The sequence below is a fragment of the Corapipo altera genome, unplaced genomic scaffold (genome assembly GCF_003945725.1).
Source record: "Corapipo altera isolate COAL_440 unplaced genomic scaffold, ASM394572v1 1, whole genome shotgun sequence".
Lineage (NCBI taxonomy): Eukaryota > Metazoa > Chordata > Aves > Passeriformes > Pipridae > Corapipo > Corapipo altera.
The window spans coordinates 4,886,279-4,906,629 of NW_020884873.1; the positions used below are offsets into that span (position 1 = coordinate 4,886,279).

Here is a 20,351-nt window from a genome sequence, read left to right on the forward strand (position 1 = left end):
GCTTCCCAAGGCTTTTCTCTGCTCTGGAATGTGCTTTATTTTTAGGTTGCGGTTACTGCTTTAACCATATCAGTGGCAGAACTTGGCCAGGTAACAATAGAAAGACTGATCTGAAATTTCAGCTGATATTGCAGACAAAGAGCACTTGCTCCTAAGAGCCGTGGGATGCTTGGAAACTGTGGTAAAAACACCTATTTCCTCCTAGGACTGTAAAGTTACTCTGTGCTGGTTGTTTTGCAGTGTCTGATAATTGGGGCTGGACCCTGTGGCCTTCGTACAGCCATCGACCTGTCATTCCTGGGAGCCAAGGTGGTGGTCATAGAAAAGAGGGATGCCTTTTCCCGCAATAACGTGCTGCACTTGTGGCCGTTCACCATTCACGACCTGAGGGGTCTTGGCGCCAAAAAGTTTTACGGCAAATTCTGTGCGGGATCCATAGACCATATCAGTAAGTACAGCAGCTGCTGGACACAGCAGCACTTGTTCTGCACTGGGGAAAAGTGGGTGAGGGCATGGGGTAATTAAAATTCAGCCTACCCCAACCACTGCTTTCAAGTCCTTATGGTACAATTCAGTGTTACCTTTGCATCCTGCATTTTGGGCTAGACCTGGATGTGAAAGAAATACATTGTCATGAGATCAGCACACAGGCAAAATGTATCTCTCATCATTTATGCGTTCCCAAGGCATATCTTCTTCCTACGTTGAAAAGTACACAGAAGGTTTAAACATTTTTTTTTTTTTTTCATTTTTGATGGATAATTTTTCTGTTTTTCTGATACGTTCCTGCAGCTGCCACATTATTCTGTCTCCCTTGCATGTTGTAAGGGACTTGTAAAAAGGAAAAATTAGTGAATGTTTTTGAACATTCTTGTGAATGTCGATCTGGATAAAGGAGGAACAGTTTTGGCTTTGTTAATTTTTGGAAGTGATGAAGATATGTTAAAGAACTCTGCCAGCCTATGAATAAGTTCTGATTAAATAGAGGTTTACATGTTAAAATGCAGAATAATTTTGATGATTCTCAGATTCTGAGAAATCAGTCTCCTTTGAAAGCTGAATGCTTTGGTAGAGCAGGAATTAATATTTTTCTTTTAATTCTTCTGTTTTTTTCTTTTTCTCCCTGAAAGTTATTGTACATGACAGAGCCAGGTTTTGCCCACTAGTCCTTGTTCTCCACTTTTTTTTTTAATTTGGCAGTGAATGCTAAAACTGGAACATCTTCAGAACTTCAGTCTTGCAGATTGCTTTTTTCTTCCAATTTCTTGTCAGTTTTATTCTTTCAGTACTTATTGCTTGTTATCTTCTTTTGTGTATCAACACAGCTGAAATTTAGTGTGTAGGTGGAGGAGTTTTTCACTTCAGTATCTGAAATATGACAGTGAGGTGTCTTCCTTCAAATTAGCAGAGTTTGCACACTGTCATTTTCATACCCACTACCTATGTAAAATGAAGAGGGAAGAGGTGGTGAGAAACTTAATATGCCCTCAAGGTGTTGGGATGAAGGTGCAGGTTGGTATCACAGCCAGGCTGATCACGTGGCTCGTTGCCATCTGTGACAAGTGCAGTCCTGCTTGTGCTGTCTTCCCTCTCTCTCCTGCAGAGCGTGTTCTGGTTGTTTCCCCTGTTGCTGATTTAGAGACTAAAACATCCAAAAAATTACTTACTTTTCATTCTTTGAAGAGGATTGGGTTTTCAACTATATAGAAGTTTCTTGGCATGTTGTGATATATTCCACACTGGTGCTGAGAAGTGCTGGGAACGCAGTGGGGGGAAAAGAAAACAGCAACTGTCCTTTAAATCAGTTTATTAGTTATGTCACACAGACACACATAGGCATCTTGTGCTCTTTTCTTTTTCTTTGATTTCTTTAATGTTTACTTTTTTGCAGGTATCCGTCAGCTCCAGCTTATCCTTTTGAAGGTTGCCTTGATCTTGGGAATAGAGATCCATGTCAATGTGGAGTTTCGGGGGCTTGTTTACCCTCCAGAGGATCAGGAGAATGAAAGCAAGTAGCATTGAAATGGGTGGTAGAGAATGGGAAAGTTGTGGTAGGATACACAGACTCCTACTCCTTAACCCTGCTTATGACCTTAAGTCTTTTCCTCGTGCTCCATTAATAAGAACAGTTATTAATCCCTTTTTGCTTGGATTTTTAGTAGGATTTTTTTTTTTTCTAGTGACAAATCCGAACTACTTAATATATGAAACAAAGTCACCGGAAGTACTGCACGATAGTAAATAGACCAAGACATGGTAGATTGTAATTCTAAAATATTTAAGCCTATTAGACTTACCAAATAACATTTTGAAACAACTCCTTTCTTTACATTCACTGAGAATGTTCATAACAGTGAATGATCCTTGTTATGCTTTTAGTATCATTGTGAACCCTCTTCTCTGATCACCACAGTAGATGGTGGCTTACTTATTTTTCAGCTTTTTATTGATTGCATAGGTAGTAAAGGAGCTATAAAGTTTCAGTGACCCTTAAAGGAAATAGTCAGGGGAGTTTTACCAGAGCTATGTCTGTCTCTGGTTCACATGGAGTGGCTGCACAGCTCAGGAATAGCCCTGTCAACAACGCAGCTGTCCTGCAGGGTTTCTAGAGTGACCATATGATGGAGGGATTATGGATGGTAAGAAGTGGTTTTATGTATTTGTTCTGTTACCATTGCTGTTTATATTGCCATTAACTTGGAGTTTATCAACAGGAATAGGTTGGCGTGCATTGGTCCACCCCAAAACCCATCCCGTGTCTGAGTATGAGTTTGAAGTAATCATTGGAGGGGATGGCAGGAGGAACACCTTAGAAGGTAATATTGACTCCATAATTAGCTTTCAAACAGAACTTACTCTTAAATTTGTTAGAACAAAACCATCCTTTAATATGCCAATCAACATCTGGAAGGACACTTGACTAGTGAAAGGGAGATTAAAAGTTCACATAAAAATCCATTTATATCAAAGATACCTGGATTGTCTTTTTTTCTCTTCCTATACACTAGGAAAGGAATTAGGTTTTTTGATCTGGATAACCTTTCTTACTTTTTTTTTTTTCTTTAGTTGATTAGTGTTGTAGCTCTTTTGGGTGTAAGAACTGAGGTGTTTAATTACTCTGTGTAGTAAAGGATCCCATATTATTATTTTTATGCAAATTGCAGTTTTGAGAAAAGATACGAGAGAGAGGGAGAGGGGGGCTTTTTCCCTCATCAGGGCATTTATTTTTCTGATGAAGCGATTGTTGCTTCCTCCGTGGAGGAATTTGTAATTCATTAGATCCCTTCCCTGTTTTTATTTTGTGAGGGCACCTGTCTGTGGCATACTGAGCCTTCTCTGAAGGTGTGCTCTGTTTTTCAGTGCTACTTTATCCTTCCCCCAGGGTTTCGCCGAAAAGAATTCCGCGGTAAACTCGCAATTGCTATCACAGCAAACTTCATCAATCGCAACACCACAGCTGAAGCCAAAGTAGAAGAGATCAGCGGTGTGGCCTTCATATTCAACCAGAAGTTCTTCCAAGATCTACGAGAAGCCACAGGTTTGCCAGCAGCTGACAGATTGCCAGTGAAAATGATTTGTCTTTATTAATAAAACTTTGTAACTCAGATATCGTGTTTAATCAGTATGCAAGGAAGCCAGTCATTGCTGTTTCTGACTTCCCTATTTTTACAGCTGTTCTGCTGTGCAAAGCAGATGTGTGTCATTTTTGTTCAGAAGTGGAGAACTTATTGTTTTCAGGAAACCTGAGCCCTAAATGGGAAGAGACTGAATCCTGAGTTCAACTTTTTGGATTCCTCATCTGAATGCAAACGTTAGTGATGATAAATGTGTTTTTTAGAAGAGGTAGCTTTATGCAGGTGAAATGTGCTGTTTGTGGTTTTGTTGAAAATTCAGATTTTTAAAGTCATCAAAAGGATGTGAGAAAGTTATTTGGCATTCTCTCTCTGAGGCTTCCTAACCGTGCAGTTTCAATTTACTTCGTTCTGATAGAGCTCTAGTGTTGCACATAACTCATAACTTGTTCCTTCACTACCATTTCTTTTGTTCTGTCACAAGGCATTGACTTGGAGAACATTGTCTACTACAAAGATGATACACACTACTTTGTCATGACTGCCAAAAAACAGAGCTTGTTGGAAAAAGGAGTGATACGGCATGTGGGTATTAACTTCTCCTATATTCTCTATAAGCTAAATTTTTGGTGACAGTTTTCATATGATATGGTGAAAAAAGGGAAACATGCTTTTCTTCCACCACGTAATGTTTTTATACAGTATTTATACAGTATTTTAGAACACAAATGCAGTTGTGTTCTAAAGGGCAGTTAATGCCCTTCTCAAGTATTGTAAGCTATCAGAAGAGTGTTACAAAGCCTGTCCTTTCCAAATTTGTATCCCTTTGTAGATTTGGGAGTTTTGTTCATGCTAAGATAAAATATGCTGAAAGAATGTTTGATAGCTTAGTTGAGCTTCCCTCATTTTATGGGAATGAAAAATGCTCAGAAGTTTCTTAGCCCTTTCACAGTTAGAAATACAAGCAGGACTGATCACTATTTGCAATAAAAGATTTATAGATTTTCTCTGGGAAGCATAAACACAGATAGGAATGAAAGAAATTAGAGGGCAGATCCGTATCAGTGGATTTGTCAGAATTTTAATGCCAACTACCTTATGTACCAATCTTAAAATAAACCTGTGGGTTTGACCATTGCACTTCTAACTTTTCTGGTTTTGGCAGGATCACGCTGACACAGAGGTATTGCTCTCACGGGAAAACGTGGACCAGGAGGCTCTGCTGAACTATGCCAGGGAGGCAGCTGACTTCTCCACTAATCAGCAGCTGCCATCGCTGGACTTCGCCATCAATCACTATGGGCAGCCAGACGTGGCCATGTTTGACTTCACGTGCATGTACGCGTCCGAGAACGCCGCCCTGGTGCGCGAGCAGAACGGCCACCAGCTGCTCGTGGCGCTGGTGGGGGACAGTCTCTTAGAGGTTTGTGTTCTAACCTCGCTGCGTGCAAACACTGAATGGAAGCACAAGCTCAGGCCATCACTGAGATACGTGCTGCCTGTGAGAGTGTCGCTGTAGGGAAAGCTGCTGTTTATTATAGAATAAAGTGGGAGGTTTGAAGGAAGGGTAGGAGTGTTGGGAAAACGGAATATTTAGCGTGGTAATGATCTTGCTTAAGAAAATGTGCACAGGGCTTTTTCTGAAGTTGTGTCTGTTCCATCTGCTTCTTGTTGGGACGAGTTGACTCTACAGAACCTACTGTGGGCCTGCGAATAGTTAGCATTTTGTAGTTAGTTAAAAAGTACAGTCTTCAAGAGAAGCTGTTAAGGCACTCCGGGCTAGGAATTGTTGTTGGAAATAGAAGGACATTGGCTTTGGGAGAGCTCATGAGCTATGCACTATACATCTGATTTCCTCTAACCCAGGAGGAGTGGGGCTTTAAGCTAATTACTGAACTCTAATTTCCCAGCAGGTTACTGTCTGAATACATACTTGATACTTCTTTAAAATCTTCCCTAACTGATGCTTTTCCTTTCTCTGCCTTTTTTTTTTTTCTTTCTTTTGTAAACTATATTAGCCATTTTGGCCAATGGGAACTGGAATAGCCAGGGGGTTTTTGGCTGCCATGGACTCTGCTTGGATGGTACGAAGTTGGTCTCTCGGAGCGAGTCCTTTGGAAGTTCTCGCAGAGAGGTAAGAGAGAAAATGAGTACTTAGAGTTTTAATCTAATCCTCCAATGTCTCATCATTCATTGCAGTTTCTTCTAGTATAAGTATATAGACAGAATGGGAGGTACAGACTCTGTTTTTAGAGGATGCTTGAGGGTATAATTGAAGGAAAAGATTTCCTAGGGAGCTAATAAACTGACATATATAGAAATAAGAAATGTTGCATCTATTCTTGGTCCTAGTTTTAAAAGATTAGGTGAGGAATCTTTTCTTGGTGCTTATTGACATTGCATGGAGAAAGTGAGCCCAACTTACTGTCACCAGCCCTGCAATAGCAAACCAGATGACTCTAAAGTACCAGATACAGAACTTCTTGCCATCCCCTGTTATCTTGTGAATATTCTTTAGTATTTCCTTTTAAGGAAGCTATGACATGCTTTTTTTCATGTTCTCCTAAACTGACCGCTTTGTTTCATATAAACCAGACAACATCTTGTGTTTCTTTGAAGTATTGAGTTCTTGATATTTTTATCATCTTTGTCTGAGTGTTGTCTTGATGACTCAAGGTGATCTCTTAGAGATCAGAACTCAGGAAATTAAAAGATGGAGTAGACTTAAGCAACTGCAGCTCAATAGCACAATGCATACATAAAATTCTGTTCATTTGAATTTTTTAAAAAAATGATGAGGATAATAATGTTGCAGTTTGGAGCCAGACTTCCATCACTCTCCTATTAACCGTTTGCAGACAGCAGTAAGGTCTTCCCTGAGCCTTCTCTTCTACATTCTGAACAAACCCAGTTCCCTTGGCCTCTCCTCACAGGGGAAGTGCTCCAGTCTCCTTGGTAGCCCTCTTCCTGAGTCTCTCAATGTCTTTATTGTACTGGGAAACCCTTTCAGTTATGCTTAGTGCATTGTTTCTTCCCTCCTTTTGTTTTCTAGAGCTCTATTAAATTGCAGATTTTAATATGCTTATCCTGACTCTTAGCTATGCAGTGTCTGAAGTGGTTAGATCTTTAATTTGAATGTTTATCTCTTCAGAGTTTACTTAGCTGTAGTAGTAGTGATGCATCTCTTTAAAAAAACCAAACAAGAAAACAAAAAAACAAAACACAAACCCAACCAAAACAAACACGAAAAAACCAAAACCACCACAAAACTTAAAACAAACAAAGCAACCAAAACAAAACCCCAGACTTTTTTTTTTTTGTTATTTTCCCAAGGGAAAGCATTTATAGGCTGCTGCCTCAGACCACCCCTGAGAACGTGAGTAAAAACTTCAGCCATTACAGCATTGATCCTGCCACCCGCTATCCCAATATCAACGTCAACTTCCTGCGACCACAGCAGGTAACTGCACAAATGGTGCTTCTGAGTGCTTGTAATGTGCATTGGCTTTCCTCAGCTGAAGCTGTGATAGTGTTTTGGGGACAGATAGTGACCATATGTGTTTATAACGTGGAAGCAGTAGACCTCTGTACTTTAACAAATTCCGTTTTAGGAATTTTTTTTATTTCGATAGTTGTAATGATACAGGAAATCTATAAATTTGTGTCTGTGTGTGTGTGCATGTGCATTTTCTTTGTAATAAACTAGTCTAGCAGTCTGCCCTTGCAATTTGGTATTCACTGAGCAGCAGCAGTCAGCTGGACTGTTCAGTGCTGATGAGCTGATCCTTGCACTTCTGACTTCTGCTACATAAGTGTACTTGTCTTCTTTCCTGTGTTGGCTCCTTATTGTCCTCTGCCTGTTTCTGTAGGGATCTGGGGTGCATGGCATGTTGGTCATTTGAAACCTCTTTGTGTCATTTTAGGTACGGCACTTGTATAATACAGGAGACTTGAAAGACATTCACCTGGAAATAGAGAACTTTGTGAACTCCAGGACACCAAAGCTGACTCGAAATGGTAGGCCTGGCTGCTGTTCTATTCCTGTTGGTATTCTGGAGCTGGATCAGTGCAGGAACTGAAGAACAGCATAGCTGTAGAGTATAATTTAATCAGTCTCTTGGTTTGGAAAATGTATTCAGCAGTTGTTTTGTCAACAGTCTGAGTTTCCAGTTTTTCAAGTTTCCATTAGCATGTAAATATATTTTTGTTTGCCTAATTTCCCTTGCTTTATAATGCTGTTAAATTTCTAAGCATATTTGCTTATACAGGCATTTCTTTTCACCTTCTTTATCTGTAACAATGTCCTTGCTTAGAGTGCAGAAGCCTAGACTGAATCTCTCTAACAGTAGACTCAGAATTCTTACAAACATAACAGAAGGTATTTCTTGTGCAGACTTTCACATTTGTGCTTTCCTTTTCTTAATTTCACTTTGCTTGCATTATTCTGAAAGCCTTGTGATAAGCATTTCAGTATCTGTCTACTTGTCTCTGCCCTGAGGGGTATGTCAAACTTTTCCTTTTGCATGCCTTGTCTTGGATGCCCAGGCAGTGTTCGGGGACTCTGAGTGGCTCTTTGCTGCTAAGCTTCCCTTTCACTGCTGAATAGCTGTGTAGTCTTCTGCTCTTTGCCCTGCAGCCACGTCCCTTTAGGCTGTAATCTCATCAGATCTTGCTGTAAGACAAGGTCAAAACAGGTCAGTGCTTTTAAAGGAAAGTTTTCAAGGGAAAAAAAGTTACAGAAGTACATTTGTAGTTCTTTCACTGGAAATAGTATATCTGGGCTTTAGGGAGCATTGTGCTACTGTATGTCCTTTTGATCATACTTAACAAGCCTTTGCAGCTGTTTTATATTTCCTGGGGCTCTTTTACAATGGGTAGGGTGAAAAGTCTGGCAAGTTACAACTTAGATAATTGCTTTTTAGCAAATGAAAAATACTTTCTTGGAGTTAAAATGCATACGATACTATTTTTTTTTTTTTATTTTTAATGAGAATCCTGTCATTCATTACCCACTGTAGAAGGAACTTGTTTTTTACATTAAGGTTTTCCTTGTTGACTCGTGGGTTTTATGTTGTATTTTGAATTTGTGAAATGTTGTGCATTTTTATTTTAAAATGTGATTTTTTTGGTTTTTCTTTTTACAGAGTCTGTAGCTCGCTCCAGTAAATTGCTCAGTTGGTGCCAGAGGCAGACCGATGGATATGCTGGTGTTAATGTGACAGATCTCACAATGTCTTGGAAAAGTGGCTTAGCTTTGTGTGCCATTATCCACAGATACCGTCCAGACTTAATGTGAGTAATTGGCTGCTTCGGATAACTGGGAAGGGCAGAACATTAGTGGTGTTTGGAACTAATAATGTGAAGATTGAGGCAATGCATTTGTGACTTAAGAAGAAATGGATTGAAATGAATTCAATTAAACTTGATAGAAACTAATGTACAGTGATTCACTAGCAGAGTGGAAGGCTGTGATAGCTTGATGAATTTGAAGATAAATGTGTTGTCATTTTCCCTTCTGGATGATTTGGCAGAATTGAACTTCAAATTGAGACTGACTGGGAGGCATTATTGACTGGCAGATTTTTTTTTTATGTGTGTGTGAAGTGAGTGAGGAATAGTTCAAAGATTCAGTTAAATTTCTCATGAACAAGTATCTACACAGCCCTTTATAAACTTCCTATTTAACGGTAACTCAAAAAGAACTTTTTAGGCTTCTCTTTTTGGAAGTAGTGACCCACAGTGTAAATAGAGGTGTTGTTACTCTTTGTACACTGACATGTGGCTTGGGGGAATGAGAGGTGTCCCCTTACATGACATATTGGGTAAAACAGTGCCCAGATTCTCAGATGGGAAAACACTGGCTCGAATAAGTAACAGTAGCGAAGATCCTGGTACTTTAATTGAAATCTGAAATGTCTTCAACTTCCCAAAGGGACATTAGAGAAAGTAAATGCTAGAGCTCTATTTAAAGATACAATCCAATGTAAAGCATGCTGAAAAATTGTGTAGTTATTCCCTTCTGTGTGCACTGAATTACTTCTGTGTTGGTGTACTTGAGTTAACCTGAGGTACTCTGTTTAATAGCCCTATGGCTTGTGGAGAGTTCAAATAACTTTTAAAATGGTTTATGTAATTCTCTACAAGTTATAGCTTTTTATAAAGACTTTATATAGTTCTACAAGTTTTGGTAAAAGCCAGAAGGACTAAAATATGGATCAGTCAAGGAAAAAAAGGGGTAAAAAGTGAAGACTTAATTCCAAGCGCACAGAAGAATTTATGTAGCGGAAAACAGTACAATCTTCCAGCAATGGAGGAAGTGAAGATGTGTTTCAGAGGATAATACTTCATAACAAGAAAAAATCTGGGTTTGTAGGGGGAGAAAAAAAAATGAAAATAGGATATGTTTGAGCTAAAGTTCACTGTAATTAAGTTGCATGAACTTTACCAGGTTGCTGACAAATAAATTTGAGAGATTTCGATGAGAGGGGAAGAAAAAAAGAGATGGATCCCTGAGTTGTTTCAGAAGACTGGTTTCTACTTGATTCAGTGCATGGCCTCTTTCTGCCCTTTGCAGAGACTTTGATTCTTTGGATGAGCATGATGTGGAGAAGAATAACCAATTGGCCTTCGACATCGCTGAAAAAGAGTTTGGAATATCTCCCATTATGACTGGAAAGGAAATGGCATCTGTTGGAGAGCCAGATAAGCTGTCCATGGTGATGTACCTCACACAGTTCTATGAGATGTTCAAAGACACCATCCCTTCTAGTGGTAAGGAGTTTGGGGCACTTCTGTCAGATTTAAAGAAAGCTTCAGGGTCAATGTGTGGGCTTCAGTTACCTTCATGCTGCTGCTGCATGAACTCATACTGGTCACTCACTAGCTCTACAAAAAGTTGACTTCTTATTGGTGCTGATAAAGACCATATCAGCAGCACTGAGAGCAGAAAAAAGATTTAATACACAGCAATGTCCTCAAAAGTTCTAAATTCCCTTCAGCACTACTAGATAAGTCTTCTGCATTCTTACTGTTGTTAGGGGTTTGTTTCTCTTAGCTAATGTGAGATACCTTGCTAGTAGTGGTTTAGTTGGTAATTTCAAAACACTGGCTGAGTGTTATACCTGTTTACAATCTGTGAATGCTGAGACTAACTTCAGGCCAAGAGGAATAAAATACCTTTGATTAGAACTGAAAGATGTAATTGCCTAACCCAAACTAATAGGGCCAACCTTTTAATATTAATAATGTTGTTATAGATCTTTCTCTATAACTGATGATTCAAGTATTTTATTCTGGTTGGGGGAAAAAAAGTGGGTTTAGTAGCCTTTTAAAAATATGTTGGGTATTATTTCTAAAACTCTGCACTCTTTTTAAGAATACTGATGATCTTGGTGCTTTTTAAATATAAAAGTAAATATACACAGCATTTATTCTGGGTGGTTATAAACCCTGTAAAGGAGAATTCATTTGGGCAAAATGAAAAGGAAGAGTAGCTGAGAAAGGTATTAATTCTAGACATTTTTAGTCATTTTGTACAGAGAATTTAAGAAAAAGACTTATGTTAAAACAAAATCAGTGAGTCCTTCAGTTGTGTATTTAATAACAGCACCACAGAAGAAAACTTCTTGGCATTCCCTTGTTCTACCTGTTTTTCCTAACAGATAGTCTGGACCTGAATGCAGAAGAAAAAGCTGCCCTAATTGCCAGTACCAAGTCTCCCATCTCCTTCCTCAGCAAACTGGGACAGAGCATCTCTCGGAAACGCACTCCCAAGGTAACCATGGACAGCCTTGGGAACACTTGTGTCTGTCAGGCTCCTGTCCAAGGAGTGGTACTAAAAATGCAGGTGTAAGTGTGCATCTGCTATGTGTTTGCAAGAGGCCACATGTTTACCAGCTCTTGGTATGGGACAATACATGACATTTTTAAATTAAGTCCGTAATATGTACTCTCAATTAGTGGTATATTTCAGTCTTAAAATCTTAGTCATGTGGCTAAGATTTGGGGATGTATTTTGTGTTGAATCATAACTGTTTGCTGAGTTTCCAATGAGTTGAAAGTGTTGTTGAATGTCCAGTTCAAAGGTAAGAATCCTCTAAGGAGTATGTAGGAAAAATACCCCTTTTCTTGACCAAATGGACAATAAGCCCAGAGAATTAAATAAGCTTTCCAAGGTAACTTAAGTGCACTGATGATATTTATCTTAGCCCAGAAAGATATGAGAGTCCTTATCTTTGCTTTTTTTTCCTTTACTCCTTCTGTTTCCAGGACAAAAAAGAAAAAGAACTGGATGGTGCAGGAAAGAGGAGAAAAACCAGCCAATCTGAGGATGTAAGTATTACAGTGAGGAAGGTGTCAGGGAGGAAGATACATGATAGGTACCTTATTCCCACTTCTTTCATTCCTTATATCCAGAACAGATTTATGTAAGATTTTTTAGACAAGAATTAATTCTTCTTCAGAGATTATGCTTTGTCATATCTTCAGTGCAAATATTTTACTGATGCTTATGAAAGAGTAGTACACAGCAAATGAAATACTGCAGTTCCCTGATGTTCTATTTTAATAGCAATTTGCTGTGGTTTGATGAGGACATCAAGAATGAAACTTTAGTTTAGTTAAATCATACCTTATTGTCAGAAGTTCCATGGACATTTAAACTTTAGCCTAGGTTAGTGCAAAAAGCACTAACCTTTCCAGTAGGCCCCATAAGGCAGGCTTTCAGATTAAATATTTGTAGCCAAATAGGTACAGGTGAGTTAAAATTCAGTGTTTTGACTTTGTTGTGAGAAGGTTTGAAGACAGGCCTTTGTTTTATGTCACGGGATTCACAGGGGTGTTTCAGCTGCAGCTTCTCTGGTAGGTGTAAGTGCATCACATATGGTTGAAAAGATAAGTAAAGTTTAACAGAACATTTGATGACATGACAAAGGAAATTAAAATGTGAGCTTGCAAGTGCAGGCTATCAGATTTGTTATCTACAGTGTTAGAAACCCTTCACAGCAAAGGGGTAGAGGGGAGAAGGTGATCCCGTTGTATCTTGTTGAATTTTGATGTCACTGCTTTTTAGGAGGACCTCCCACGGAGCTACAGAGAAGAAAGGCCCACACTGGTGAGCGCCCTGACAGAGAGGAGGATTGATGCTGCCATTGGGAATCAGAACAAAGTCAAGTCTATGGCAACCCAACTACTGGCCAAGTTTGAAGAGAATGCACCGGTGCCATCCTCAAGCTTACGGAGACAGGTAGGAGATGGGATAATAACACCTTTGTTTTGGAATTGTGGAGGAAAATCAGGAATAACAGCACACATTCCTCAAGACTGGATGCTAGCCTTTTTTACTTCAAAGGCTCTCTTAAAGGAGAGTGAAACTTAATCAAAGAAGTTTAAAATTTATGAGTACGGGGTGAAGAAGAACTTCCTAAGAAAAGTTTATTTCTTTGTTATTGCCTATATTATGTTATATAATCTCTTTCATAAATATATTACCAGCAATTTAGTTTCTTTTATGGCTATTATTGCTCTTTAAAAGCATCCCAGGAATGTTCCACTTTTACACAGTTCAAGAACAATCATTCTGATTTGAACATTTTCATATCAGGTTACATCTGTTTGTTCTTGTGAATTGTGATTAAGGTTTGTACATGTATGTAAGTGCAGCAGATAAATGCCTGGGAGTTTCTTGGCAATCAGGATATTTGTATCGTTCCAACTGAGGCTTGCTGGTTATTCAGGATGGAATCTGAACTGCAACTGCAGGGTAGTTGTCTTTGAAGTCAGATTGAGTCACTTCAAGCTCCTGCTGGCAGTGCAGTGTCAGCAGTAGGGTTTAAGTGACAGAGTTCTTGCTCTACTGCATAAGTCCATCTTCACAGCTTGTGCCAAGCTCTGTGCTGCCATGGCCACATTGTGAGTGGGACCTGACCTGACCACTTTAAAGCCAGGTCAAGTTTCTCTGTGCTACACTACACATCAACCTTGGTAGTGTAACATAATCCCAGAAAGGTGATGTCTGTCCCACCTTTTACCAATCAAATGTTTCTTCAGCTGCTACACATTGACTAGAATACTCAACCAATGATTTGAAGAAACAGTGAAATTAAAGATAAGGTCCAAAATATGTTAAGTTTCCCATTTTTGGATGTTTTTTTTTCCTTTTTATGTTTTACTTGCTAAATGAATTCTCCCCTACCCTATTTTTTTTCTTGAATGTTTGTCTGTCTTACTCTGTATTCCATTCCTGTGGCTTTCTTTGAGTTTCCTTTACTATTTTATCTTTCTTCCTTCGTCCCATTTTCCCTACAACCTGCATGCAGCAACCTGTCCTGCCTTATCAAGAACGTGTTCACAACCAGCCATCCAGCAGACGAGAGCAAGGCCGTCTTGCTCCCATACCCCAGTGGAAACAGGTAAAGAAACTGATTCTAAGTACAATGCATTGCCTGCACCCAACACCAACCATCACTGTCATGTTTTTAAACCAGTCCTTTTCCAACACCTTGTCCAAGTCCATTATTTTAAATAATTTAACTTTCAGTGAATAAAGTCAGCATGTCCCTTTGGTAATGATGCACGGTTTAATGTTTCAAAAGGATTTAATCAAATCTTCCCTGCCCTCTTATGATAGTTTCAACTTACCAAGGTTTCAATGGATGCTGCAGCAGAAATTTTTGCTACAGGATTTCTAGATTCTTCTGTTAGAAAGAAAAATGAAAACATGCAAGCAATTTTGGCAACCCGTGAGGTAGAAGGTGTCATACCATCTATGATTTTAAAACTCTTCCTTGGTATAACTAGTAAAATTGGTTATCAGTTTTGCTATTCATATGCTAAATCTTATGTGTTCTGTACTGGCAAGAGACTTTACTGTGGTTTCCCTTTCTTTTATGCCATATGGAGCTTTCCTTGCCAACTTCTCACCCTCATTGCATTGCAGATTCCCATCTTATTGTGAATTCAGTAAATTTCAGGTTTTCTGCCACAGAGGTTTTCAAAATAGGGATCATCAGCAGAAAAATCAACAGGTATCAAATTTTATTTTCTCTCCCTTGTTTTGGCCCATTGTCATTCCTTGTGCTTTTCTTACAGCCATAGACTTTCCAAAGTTAAGGCTTGTGACAGATGATCTTCTTAGGCAGATAGGGATACTTATCTCACTGGCTTCCTCTGCTTCCACTGTTTCTCTGTGCAAGTGGCCTCCTCATGTTTCTCAGAGTGCTGAGAGGTATTTTTAAGGCAGCCATAATTTGGAAAAATATCTGCTTTTTTCTGGCTGTGGTTTAATCAGAACATACTTTGGAGTCAAGAGGAAGAAGGCACCACTGGGTTTGGAAATCCACTCTTCTACATGAATATGGATTCACAGTGATCTTCACGTTTGGGGTGTATTCAACACAGTTAATGCTGCATGTCATGACTGGTGCCATGATCTAGAAGGTTTCTCTCCAAGGAAGAAGACCTAAGCCAGGGGAATTATTGTTAGTAGAACTGTCAAGACTTTGGTTTCCTGACTCAGTGTTTGTTCTTCTACCTTCTGTCTCATCAAAATCTTCTTTATAGGCTAATGAGCACTTTCAGATGGATGCACATCATCCATGATTGAGGAAAATTTATTTTTTTAAGGATAGTTACCATGTAAAGAGGAAAAAAAAAACAACCTGATACCAAAAAGCCATACAACATGAAGTCAATTGATGAGCACTGCTTATGTTACCTCCCAAAAAAAGGAAGACTGGATTGCACTGGCTGTCTCTCTCTGTTCAAGTGAATGAAGTTTTGTGTTTTAGCACTTGAAAAATACCACATTTGACAGTCTTGAGATTCCTATTTGAGCCTGCTGTTGAAACTTTATGAAGGCTTTATAATTAAACCTTTATAGTGAAACAGAAGAAGTTCTTATTATCATCCTTCTGTAATTGGTTAGAAAAAAAGGATTAACTTTTGTTTCTTGCTTTTAATAGCATTTTCTCTTCACCAGAGAGCAGTTTGTTGTTCCTGTGTTTGTTCTTGTTTTTACCTGCACTACACAATTTTAAAAAAAGACAAAAGGAAGAAAAAAAATCTCTGCTCTCCTTCAACATTGATAGCATCTCTTTATAGGCAGCAATGTAGGGCATATCTTTAAATCTTCTTGTAGCAGTTTTTCTTTCAGAGGACTTAAATTATTTTGTTCAGTGCTGGCAATGATTGCCTTGTGTGGATGATTTCCCTTTCAAGATTACACATGGAGATGATCTTTCCTTGATAGGCTTTACTGTGTCAATAGAAGATGATTGATTCTTGGGTCCAGATTTCATGCTGAATTTGCGGTGCTTTTGAAACAGAGAAGTGTAAAACTGAGTCTCAAGGATGCAAAAACCCAACTGAGAGAGTTCCTGTTCCAAAGGTGCTCACCTGGAGAAGTGAAGAACATTGGTTACCTTCATTCAAAAGCCATGGACACGTATAGAACCATTTATTCTTGACTGATCAGAGATGAGCTGAGGTGGAAAGCCATCCACTGGGCCAAGCAGCCAGCTTTGCCAAACTTGGACAGCAATCCATCCTGCAGGAAGTTGCTGCTGGAGCAGCCCCTCGGCTGGCTGCTGAGACTCCTAATTGTGGTTGCTTGCACACAGAATTTGGCAGCAGTGGGACTGCACCTCTTGGTGGTACCGGACTGGCTTTCTGCAGTGACATTGGGCACTTTAAAACTGACCTTAAAGCTAATTCCTGGGCTACAGACTGCCAACAGGGGAGTTGGTGCTGGGTACTGGTACATGTCACTGGACATGCTGTGCAGGATTAGTGTTGCTCCTGACAAGTTCTTTAGGAGGATGTATGTTTGCTAGAAAGAGCTGTTCATGAAGCTATTGGAAAGTTGTTTCTCTTGTTTGGCACAGAAGTTGAGGTTCATGAGCAGAAACTTCTGTTACTGACTGTTAGATGTATCATATAGCAAATGCTTTCTACTGGAGAGTGCTTTGAAGAGGAGGAGCAAAAGAGTTCCTAAGGGGACAAAAGGTGATGTGTTATTGAGGGAAACCACAGGTTTCTTATGACATGAAGTTGAGAATCCTCAGGGCTCTTTGGCAGAAGGGCAGTTATGTGATTGACAGGTTTGGTCCTTCCTGTGTTTTGGAAACTGCATGGAAGAGGAAACTATACAGCAAAAGCATAAGAGTGATTGCAAGGGATAAACCAGAGGATATGCTCTGGGTTGGACCCACAGTTTTGATGGGAAATTTGCATCTGCCTAGGACTACTGCCTGGTAGTGTCTGTCAGACGGATTTCCTTAGCTGTATTTGCCTATCAGTTTAAATTTAGAAGCTTGCTTTGCCCTGGTATGAGGTGATTCACTGAGCTTGTTAGGCAGAATGCCTCTCTCTGTGTTGTATAGGTGGGGTAGGGGTGGTTGCTACAACAGAATTCCTAGAAGGAGTGACATCCTGGTAGAATCTGCTCTGAAGCAGTTTTTGCTTTCATCACAAGACTTTAATGGTGTCTCTGTGGGAAAGGCTAAAGAGCAAGTGGGTTAAAAACCCTCACCGGTCTACTCCTCAGCATTTAGTGTAGCCTGCATTCCTTGTGAAATGGATTATAAAGTTTGATTTATTGACCTACACTTTGAGAATGTTGACCTGTGTTGTCAAAATTCAGTTCGTGTTCTTTTGAGCACCTCAGCAGCAGCTACTAATGCATGAAGATACTGTCAAGTGTATGTGCACAGTGGAAATGTGTGTAATTTTCTTATATGATACTAAAGAAAAATGTGATTTTCTTATATGATGGTAATATCTCCTAAAAAGGCTGGGTTGTATTTCATGGCATGGAGGTTAATCTCAAATGAATGTCTTCTTGTGTGAGATCATGTTCTATTGCTTTCCGAACCATTTTGGCTGCTTTTGGGAAATAGCATCTCATTGGGGATCATGAAGGCATTGAAAGCTATGTGGTCTGTTCAGAAGAGGATGTGACTTGGACATGGTACTGGAGACAAGCCTTTTAAACTGAATTTTGTCCTGGACTTCCAGACTCTCAGCTTATGGCCTTTCAGCAGTTTTCTGCTATAGTTTCATAGATCTCTTGTCAGCAGCAACTTTTGTGTGTAATACATAAGCTTAGATCACTGATATGTAGAAAGACATTTGTGAGATGGAGATCCTTTGGTGCACATCTTTTCTGCCTTTAGAGATCTGATGCTTATTCTTTTGAGATGATTCCCTAAAGTGTGATAAAGGGCAGTAATACAAACTTTTGAGTAACTTTGTTGGAACTGTTTCTTGAAGATCTGCCATGACGGAGATGACCACGGACAGCAAGAGCTGAAATGTCAACAGAAGAGAACTTACAATGCCAATGATTTCTGCAAATACTGCTTTTTAAACTTAGATTTCTTATTTAAATCTATTGATATATTTTCCTCTTTCCTACAGTCATCCTTGTCTTTGCATGCTCAGAAATACATCCTAGTGGAGGACTGAACACGTATTTCATATACCTATACAGTGTTATATTCTGAGATCTGCCTTGGAAAAATAAGCATGTTTGTGAAAATTTTGCCATTTGAAATGCAAATGTGGCCATGGTCAGATGAAAACCCATGAGCAGCCCCTGTGATTGAGAATGTTACCATCCTTTCAGCTAGAAATCAGTAACTTCATAGATGAGCCTTTTGAAATAACATATGAATATTCTTCATCCACTTCAGTGCAAAGTCATATGTTTTAGTTTAAGCTGCTTGTAGCATCTGTTTGAAATAGAAGAGTTGATTATTTATTTACTTTTTTTACTGAAAGGAAAGAGAACACCCAAACAGATGTTAGTGCCAGCTCAGCTGCAAGGGCAGTAATGAACATCTGTAATTCCTTTAAACCATGTGCAGTTTCTTTGGAGACTCATCTAACAGTGGCTGTGGGGACAGAATGTTTTGTTTTTCACAGTGCAACCATTTCCAGATATGCTCTGGTGAGAACTCAAAAGAAAAGGAAATATCAGGCAGAAGATACATTAATAAACAAGAAGTGGTGGAGAAAAGACTGTACATAGTAAGGAGGTACAGCACTAGAAGGGCATGAAATTGAGGACTTGTATGTGCAATTGTGTAATATTCAGACTATTAGATACAGCTACATTTTGGCTATAAACCAGCTGTATTTCTGTTCTGCTAGAATGTAGTACAGCTTAACTTAAAAATGGTTTAAAGATGGTTTAATATCTGGAAGTTTAAGAAGAGGGATCTGAAGCTGAGGACAGAATGCTGTGACTTGAATTGTATTACTAATGAACTACAAGCAAGAGTATTTAGGTCAACGGGATGGATATTTTTAAACATTGCCAGGCACAGCAATAAGTAATTTTTCATAAAGCAAAGAGAGTCCAACTGTGCTGTGTAGAGTTCCAAGTTTTGCCTTTCACTGGTTGTAAGACCTTGAGTCAGAAGCTGTTGGTTTAATTGGTTGATATTAGTCTGTATTTGACTGTGATCGTGTGGCTCTGCATAAAAAACTTGGGTCCCTAAGCTTCAGATAAGCTTTTGGTCATTTGTGAGAGGTGTGAGCTTGGGGTCACAGTCTCTCAGTTTGTGTGTTCTGGCCTGTCTTACCAAACCAGAGGTAATGTTATCTCCTTTCTACCATTATTATGAATTTTTTTTTCTTTTTCTGTTTTAAAAAAAGATGAGGCATAAGGAACGTTCTCGGACCTGCCCCAAAAAAGTGATCATGCTCTCTTCCACTCCATCTTCCTCTCCACCGTATCCCAGGCAGCAGGTGATTCCCTCTGCATGCTCTGTCCCTTTCTCTTCACTGCTGCTTGTACAAGTGACTAAATCAGTTACCAGATATCCCATTTATAAAGAGATTTCCACTTTTCCTTTTTTCAGATGCTGATAGGGCTTTCTCAGCCTCTGAGGTTAGAAACATAGGGCAGCGTTGTCTCACTGGAAACATGGAGAGGCTCCACTGGAGATTCAGATTTTGCTGTAGGCTAATTTTTAATTACAGTAGCCTTTCTTGGTGTTGAGATACAGCAAAGTAGAAAAGAAATGTTTGGAGTAATGGAGGGAAAGAAAATGAAACTTTACTCCATCTCCACTCTTCATATAAATTTTTGACTGAAAATTTACCCTTGTATCCATAAAACTTTTTTAGGATTACTTGTATGAAGTGCTTTTTTGGGGTGTTGTAGTGGCCTGCACGTGTCCACTGTGGTCCTTCTATTTCACCCACATTCAACCTGTTGTCTCACAAGAGTTTGTGTTCAGTCTGTCTGATTTTTGAACCTGGAGCAATGATAGCTGTTTTGAACCAGTACATAAACATGCATCCAGATATTTGTGCACGTGTATTTGTTGTCCTAGTTAAATGTTACCTGAAATCCTTTAATATTTGTGTCTTCTTGTAATTGTCATTGTGCTTCTTTGAGTTGTTTTCCTTTTTTAATGTTTGTTTAATTTTCCTACTGCCATAATAAAATCCACTCCTTTCTGATCAATCCTGAACTACTATTGAGGTCATAAAAGGTAGCTGAAGTTCCATTACTTCATATAAAGATTGTAGAAATAAATTTCCCCATAGATAGAGAATATTTCTTTGCTGAACACTTGTATGCCCATAAAGTCTGTAAAGGCATGTTACCTTTTAGCAGAGTAGATAAGTTTTATTCTCTGTCATAAAGTTTGACTTGCCTTATTGCTGTAATTTCTCAGAGTAATTACATGTCGCATTTTATCTGGTCTAATTATTGTCAGCCTCCAGAACACACATTCTTTGCTGCCTCTGTGGTCTGCATCTGCACAA

At 39.1% G+C, this 20,351-nt stretch overlaps 1 protein-coding gene across 5 annotated transcripts in view; it reads left to right on the forward strand.

Moving 5' to 3' along the window:
• Positions 1 to 20,351, forward strand: part of MICAL3 (microtubule associated monooxygenase, calponin and LIM domain containing 3) — a 168,180-nt gene that overhangs the window by 63,936 nt on the left and 83,893 nt on the right. For 3 of the 5 annotated variants that reach the window (XM_027665694.1, XM_027665702.1, XM_027665721.1), the window contains exons 3-16: positions 241 to 448; positions 1,892 to 2,008; positions 2,715 to 2,816; positions 3,383 to 3,538; positions 4,057 to 4,157; positions 4,738 to 4,995; positions 5,591 to 5,706; positions 6,906 to 7,032; positions 7,496 to 7,589; positions 8,717 to 8,864; positions 10,147 to 10,343; positions 11,234 to 11,346; positions 11,841 to 11,903; positions 12,643 to 12,816. In XM_027665694.1, the coding sequence (XP_027521495.1) occupies positions 241 to 448; positions 1,892 to 2,008; positions 2,715 to 2,816; positions 3,383 to 3,538; positions 4,057 to 4,157; positions 4,738 to 4,995; positions 5,591 to 5,706; positions 6,906 to 7,032; positions 7,496 to 7,589; positions 8,717 to 8,864; positions 10,147 to 10,343; positions 11,234 to 11,346; positions 11,841 to 11,903; positions 12,643 to 12,816 (1,974 nt within the window). Of the gene's footprint in view, positions 1 to 240; positions 449 to 1,891; positions 2,009 to 2,714; positions 2,817 to 3,382; positions 3,539 to 4,056; positions 4,158 to 4,737; positions 4,996 to 5,590; positions 5,707 to 6,905; positions 7,033 to 7,495; positions 7,590 to 8,716; positions 8,865 to 10,146; positions 10,344 to 11,233; positions 11,347 to 11,840; positions 11,904 to 12,642; positions 12,817 to 13,888; positions 13,982 to 19,229; positions 19,323 to 20,351 lie in introns of all 5 variants that reach the window. The other 2 variants (XM_027665712.1, XM_027665685.1) reach the window with 2 other exon arrangements.